This window comes from Dipteris shenzhenensis, chromosome 32 (assembly GCF_047967505.1).
Source record: "Dipteris shenzhenensis isolate YYH24624 ecotype China chromosome 32, Dip_SZ_1.0, whole genome shotgun sequence".
Taxonomy (NCBI): Eukaryota; Viridiplantae; Streptophyta; class Polypodiopsida; order Gleicheniales; family Dipteridaceae; genus Dipteris; species Dipteris shenzhenensis.
This window is the reverse complement of record NC_141627.1, coordinates 2,662,814-2,669,911: the sequence shown is the minus strand read 5'-3', so window position 1 is coordinate 2,669,911 and position 7,098 is coordinate 2,662,814. Positions and strand designations below refer to the sequence as shown.

Sequence of the window (7,098 nt, the reverse complement as noted above, 5' to 3'; positions counted from 1 at the left end):
TCATTTGGATGGGTAAAAGTAACTCATATTTAACTTCTCTCCTTGATGTCTACCAAAACTAATAAAAAGTTCATTTTTCTACAAAGTTTTCCTTTAAAAGTGTTAACAAATGGATGAAAATGTATCATCCATCATTGATGGAAATGAATGACTAAATTTTGTGACCTTTTATGATGATGACGTGATGAGCAACTACACGTGAAACAAGTAATTGGTGGCGTGAGAAAGGAAGCATGTTTACTAGTGTATTTGATAAGGCAAAATCAAGGAAAATAATACATCATTGAGTGCAATTTTTGTGTGTGGAAAAAGACTATATCATGATGGGATAACTTCACGATATTAGAAAAGCAATAAGTGCAATAATTTTTAGTATTAAAAAAGCTTAAAACATGTGAGGTACATTAAATGGTCAATGCATTGCAAATATTACTTCAAGAGAATGTTCCTTGAAAGATACATAGGTTGATGTAATTGATCTGTAAAATCCTTTAAAATAGAGTGGAAATATGAGTAGCTTACATAGTGGACATGCTCAAGAGGTATTATTACACTCAACCGAGATTATTGCACATTCTCAATCACTATTATGCGGCATGCAACAAGGAACACTTTTTATGTTCTTGAAGAGAAAATGAACCTTAGGTGTTGGCTCTTGTGTTTGCCCATTAAGCTTCCCCAAAAATACATAATGTAAAATTTGCATATTTTTAATATTTATGGTTTTCCAACTCCTTAAGTAAAATCACATAATGATAATCCATGAAATATTTTTTATATTTCTTTTGTAACTTTTAGGTGGCGGGTCCACTTGGTCAAAAGCCTAGATAGTACGTGCATTAAAAAGACCAATGTTAATGCCCTTACTTCACATAGATGTTTTACTATACTCCATGTAAATTATCCAACCTAAAACCCCTTTTGTTGAATGCAAGTGCTCTCCTACACATTCCCTTGCAACTCCCCTGGGTGTGACTAGGTATACTAAGAACTTTGTGTTATTCCCTCACTTCATAATCAAAACTCTTTGGTATTTCTATACAAACCAAAGAGCACTTATTGCATTTCTTCCTACTAAATCTAAGAGATTACTAGGGGCCCATAACTTACAAATATACAACTTGGAATCTTTATTCAAGAGAGTCATCCAATAGATACATTAATTTACCTACATATTCTTACATTGCTTATGATACCATACTCTTCTTTTTCATGCTATACACAAATATCCAGCTACATAATGAATAAAGACATAAAGTAAATAATCTTTTGAGTGGCATAGCCATGGTTTGTTACTATCAAATCAATAGTAAACAAAGACATAAATAAAATAATCTTTGAAGTGGCATAGCTATGGTTCGTTACTATCGCATCAACAGTTATAGTCAATGTTGTCCAACTAATCATGCTCTCATCCTAAATAAAAAATAACTAACATTGTAAGGATTATAACGTTTTTGTAAAGTGACAAAGATTGATCACGTAAAAGGAGCTTTAATCATGAGTGAAATAAGGAAAAGATAGACTTGCTCAAATTTTTAAGCTAATCTTCATGGGGGCTTGAGTGGTTAAAGGATAAAATGGTGAAACAAAGTTTTGACTTTATGTCTTTCAGCATATCTCAAATTAATGGAGACTTAGATTTGATACTATGTGCTTTATACACTTCATGCATAGTGACTAATGGCGGCAGATCTTGTGCTTACTTCATGATGTGATCATTGTGGATGAGTTATTCCATCTTTGAAGTTTTAACCACATATTCTTCCAATGTGTGTTTAGAGAAACACTATGGAGCTATTAGAACTAACCTTTTTAAAAATTTAAAGTCATTCTGATGTCTTTGAGTTGGATAAGACAATAATGTTAGAAGAATGATTTGAAGAATTTGTAATTTACTCCGAAGGGATTAATGTAAGTAGAGACAAGTGACCTCATGTGATTATAAGGCATGAGGGCTTGATTAATACTACGATGGATGAAGATGTATGATCAAAATACATTACTTGCATACACTTGAAGGTCATCTTTGGGGCCCTTACAACCTTTTTGACGAGAAAGATATATCAATGTATGGACTTGCAAATGTCCCAATGCCAAATCGAATGACTATTAGAGAGGGTCCCTTACATTGGTAGGTAGCAACACCTATTAGTCCACTCAACATCACACATAGATTGGCAATGTCCATGCTCACTTTAACAAAAGTGATGTGCATATCTTATGGGATATACAAAGGACCTCAACTTATCATTGTCAAAGAAAGTAAAGTACCTACTCCTTCTGTGTGCTTGAGCCTAGCCATTTTATGGACGAAGTAATGATTGGATGGGGTCCAGTCAACTCATATTGACAAATATTAAAGGACGCACAATCTAGTATTCCTTAGGGATGAAGTACATCTACATCATACTTGTTTTTTAAATCTGGATATTAGTTAAGATGTCTACTTACTATTTGCTATGATGAGAATCACATACTACCTCTAGTTAAGGGGAAATGTAATCATGCTACATTGTAGCAATGCGCCCAAAAAGAAGAAGAGAAGCGACTACCTTTAACATGATGGAGTGAGGAATTGTGCTTTTGTGTACGAGGTGAATTCTTTATTAAGAACACTCTAGATAAGATGGAAAGACCATGGAATGAGTATAAGGATTCTAAATATTTGGAAATAAGACGGAAAGACCATGGAATGGGTGTAAGGATTCTAAATATTTGGAAATCTTTGGAAATAAGATGGATAAATATTATTTGGTTTTGAGGGGCCATCGTACGGGGTGGATAGTAGATACATTTTTTATGAATATAAGTCCAACGTCATAACTAGCATAAAGCAATCTCGGAGAATAATGTCTTTTGGAAAAATGGCTACTGCACGAACCTCACTTTGTTTGGCCTGATCGTATAGTGTGTGGCACGGCAAGCACGCGCCGTGATTCTGCTGGTTGCGTCGAGGAGTGAACGTAGAATGGGCTAAGAAAGACGTCTTGTCATGTGATGTGCAACGGCAGGCCGGAAAGCGCCAATGCAAACACCATGTGAGGGATTTGCTCCATGTGTGGACGCACGGAATGGGGGAAAGTGCGAGCTGAGAAAAAGCACTTGTGGGGGGGGGCGGCAGGGAAAATAACCTGTGTGTGTGTGTGTGAGAGAGAGAGAGAGAGAGAGAGGACGACGTCGGAGCCCCAGCGTGACTTCAAATAGACGAAGAAGACGACGAACTTTTGAAGTCGTGAGGAAATGCGAGGAGGGACAGGGACAAGAGAAAGCATTGCACCGATAGCTTCATGATTGTTCTTGGGTAGGCTTTTGAGAGAGAGAGAGAGAGAGAGAGAGAGAGCATTGCATTGATAGCTTCATGATTGTCCTTGGGTAGGCTCTTGGAAAGAGAGAGAGAGAGAGAGAGGAGGCGAGAGCATTGCATTGATTGGATAGGCTGTTGAAAATAGTGCGAGGAGAGAGAGAGAGAGAGAGAGAGAGAGAGCGGGAGGGAGGGAGGATTATACTAGGCACGCATGGATTAATGATTTGGATCGTTAGCGAAGGTGGTTACTGGTGTAGGTGGTGAAGAGAGAGGAGAGATTGTCAATCCTGTTGGAGTGAAGGAGGTGTGCAACAAGAAGATCGGTTGGCAATCTTATCGGGTTCAATCAAGCTTTTTCATACACTCTCCTAATAATTCTGCAATGGCGCTCCTCCTCCTCCTCCCTCCTCCTTTAAAACCCCCTGCCCCCCTCTTCACCCTTCTCATCCGCTATCTCTTTCGCTTTGATCACAAGCCCTTCCAGATATCACAGTAGCTCTTCGTACTCTTGCAACCTTAGAGCTTCTCCAAAAATTGAGCTCTCAGTACTAGGCAATTGCGCCTAGCTAGACCCCTAACATAAAGCATCGCTTCTGAATTTTAAGGTTCAGAGTCGTCGTTCCCCCTATAATTTACATCAGATTCTGGGGTCTCAGCAACCAGATTTCTCCCTGAAATCAATTTTATATGGGCTTTGTCTGACTTACTGTGTATCATCCCACAATTTCCGGGGCTTGCTTCTATTGCAACTTTAAGGTATCTTGATTCAATTACCACCCTTAGCAATCTTTTTGGAAGCTATCCTACTGATTCTCTCTTTCTCTCTCTCTCTCTCTCTCTCATATTACACAAGAGTCCACATTGTTCGCTCTCCGTATACCAGTTTTTACACGCCCAACCACCATAGATAGAATCATAGTGGATGTATAGGTAGCTCTCAGTGATATCAAAGACAAATATTGCCCATCGGATGGCACTCTCGGAAATTCGGTCGAGAGTTTTCAGCCCTGTTTTGGGCTCTTGGGAAATACCTCGTATATCCCTTAATATGCGCAAATTTCCATCCGCTTCATGCCTACGTAGCACGGCTTCCTCTTTTCGGCGTGCAGAACTTTGGCTAAATATGACGTCTAACGTAGAGTTTGCAGCTTTCTATAAACAAAATTCAATGGTTAGAACGCCTATTCAGCCTCCACGAAAAGTTAACGTCACCTCCTTACAGGTTTCTTTTTCTTTTGCAGTTCATCTGTCAACAGCCCAGTCATGCCGAGGGCCATAGTTGCACGAACTTCAGTTTATCATGGTGTGTCAAGGTAGTGAAGAAATTTAACTGATTTAGAATTCCCATTAGGCTGCTCCCCGTGCGAGGTTTGGTTGATATCTCTCATGATTCTGTTGTGTTTATACAAGACATTGCTGGTACCGACATTATCGAGCTTACCTTTGCGAACGGTTAGGGAAGGCTAAAAAGACAAGACAAGGTATTATGAAATTTTCCCAGCATGGAGTCTGCCGATTTATACTTATGGCATCATTAAAAGTCCCTCCCTCGGGTAGATAGCTAAAGAGAGGTCACACGCAATCTGATTACATTATTGTTTCCTGCCATGTGCTGGACATTGTGGATGCGTGATCTAACTGGGGCCACATCTGCAGTTTACTTGGGTAAGTGATCCAATAACCAAGCGTCCTGTTTTTCAAATCATTAGTTAAGTTTTGGGATGCGTATTTTTCATTGTTTATCCTTCACTTATTCTTCCAGGAGTCTACGATGACGCAGAGAAAGCAGCAAGGGCTTATGATCGGGCTGCACTCAAATATTGGGGTCTTCACGCAACAACCAATTTTCCTGTATGATACCAAGCAGCCCCTTGAAATAGCCATACCTTTTCTCACCCACCTCGATCCCAACCGAAAAGAGTCTCCTTTCTCCTGAGTCCTGCCCGATGAAAAAATAAGTGGATCCAATTTAAAAGCCAGGCCAACAAGTAACTACCCTTCATTTGTGGTTGTCTTCAAGCGTCGACTTACACTTTTTTCCTTTTTTTCTAGGTTGAGGAGTATGCCAATGATGTTGAGGAAATGCAAACAATGACAAGGGACGAGTATGTTGCGACTTTAATCAGGTGACACATTTGGTTTCCTTTTTTTCAAAACTAGCAGCAGCTAGCGAATTATTCAACGCTAGCTAATATTCTCCTGTCATACTATGTACTCAGAAAAAGTAGCGGATTTGCCAAGGGTGTCTCGAAGTACAGAGGGGTCTCCAGGTTTGCTGATTACCAGAGACTCTGAAGCACTTTGTTTTGCAGTTGACCCTTTCATTATGTCGTTGCAGTCTCCAGATAACTTTTGTTGTTGTTATCACTTACCCATTAACTCTTAGAATTCCCTGTGTTGAGAACAGGAGGCACAACAAACATGGAGGTTGGCAAGCCCGAATAAAGAAGTGTGCTGGCTACAAAGATATCTATTTGGGAACCTTTGGTAAGGCTTTTTCATAATATAGCATGGTAATGAATTTTCAGGTTCAAGGTTGATTGGATGCTCTGTTTTCAGATACTGAGGAAGAGGCAGCCACAGCATATGATCTTGTTGCGATCAAATTTCGAGGATTTAAAGCTGTCACGAACTTTGGCATAAATAATTATGACATTCCAGAGATTTTGGCTAGCGATTGCTTTGCTTTTGATCAGCTATCAAGTGAAAACTCCCGTGTACGGGACTCTCCAAGTACGAGTGTCAATAGTTGAACCAAACAAATAGAACATTCTCTACATTGCGAAACAGCTATATATCACAATAGGGGCCCATTCTGGTGAAAAATTTACCTATGTATGATTATCACAGGCTTTAATTAGGGCCGCCAAGGAACATTTCTAATACTATGGGACTGGATGAGCAGCCTAAGAATATGGGACAAGGCTTCAAGTTCTTGCCAGTCCCTTATTCTAGTCTGCTCAGAATCATGTTCTGGTTGCAATGACACTTTGAAGCAATTGATTTTAAGGGGGCCGCTTCGTGTTGAAGCAGCAAACCTGGCTTTTTCTATAAGTTCTGACATTTCTTGACCCACCAAACCCTTCTTCCAGCACATGGGTGGTTATGACTATGGATTGAGCACCTGTTATGACTCCCTTTATGACGAACATGTATGTCAAGAATCATGGTGCCTCAAGGTTACACAAGAATTCACACACATGCGAGGTATTAATTGGTTTTAACAAGCATGCTATACGTCTCAGCTAAGTCTCGCAAGGACATATACTATATCGGTGCTACTTGGCAACCCAAGCTAAGGAGCTCCTGACGCACTCAAAGCTTGTCGTCTTGAGGTGTGTAGATGTTGAGGTGGCTGGCGGCATGCTTTGGCTGTGGAGCTGTGTTCCTTTCGAAGCACGTAACCCAAAGTGCACGATGGCAAAACTTTTGTTCTAATTAATTGAAGGAGTAGACCTTTACATTCAGGAGTGCAAGCTTGCAAGTAATTAGTTTCTCCAGAAACGAATGCTTGATTTTTTTGGAGCTCTTATATTGTGTTGGCAGTTGCCTTGCATTGATTATATTGGGATTTTATTCAATGCGCAAGGATTTGCTTTTCTAGAAAAAGTTGAGTTCGAGGAAGCTCCACGTACAATCTTGATTTAGGCACATCAAACGACTGAAGAGAAAAGACTCACTTTCCATTATGAAGGGGACCATGCCCGGATTTTCAAACCGTCAAATTTCCAATCTATGTCCGCTTCTCAGAATTTGAATTTGTTGACCTCCTTCCTCGAAAATGACTCGCT

General features: G+C 39.8%; 1 protein-coding gene across 1 annotated transcript; it reads left to right on the top strand.

The window, feature by feature from the left end:
* Window positions 1-3,451: 3,451 nt before the first annotated feature.
* LOC147880173 (AP2-like ethylene-responsive transcription factor PLT2) lies at window positions 3,452-6,772 on the top strand. Its single transcript, XM_087371103.1, has 9 exons — window positions 3,452-4,063; window positions 4,549-4,620; window positions 4,718-4,788; window positions 4,964-4,972; window positions 5,070-5,158; window positions 5,360-5,433; window positions 5,527-5,577; window positions 5,715-5,794; window positions 5,867-6,772. The coding sequence occupies exons 2-9, from the start codon at window positions 4,571-4,573 to the stop codon at window positions 6,058-6,060; spliced, it is 618 nt and encodes a 205-aa protein (XP_087227229.1). The 5' UTR covers window positions 3,452-4,063; window positions 4,549-4,570; the 3' UTR covers window positions 6,061-6,772.
* Window positions 6,773-7,098: the final 326 nt, after the last annotated feature.

Excerpts from the sequence above, each read along its gene's own strand:
- LOC147880173 (XM_087371103.1), top strand. The coding sequence starts at position 4,571 with ATGCCGAGGGCCATAGTTGCACGAACTTCAGTTTATCATGGTGTGTCA. Across the intron at positions 5,159-5,359 it reads ACGCAACAACCAATTTTCCT|GTTGAGGAGTATGCCAATGA; the intron begins GTATGATACCAA and ends CTTTTTTTCTAG. Across the intron at positions 5,578-5,714 it reads AAGTACAGAGGGGTCTCCAG|GAGGCACAACAAACATGGAG; the intron begins GTTTGCTGATTA and ends TGTTGAGAACAG.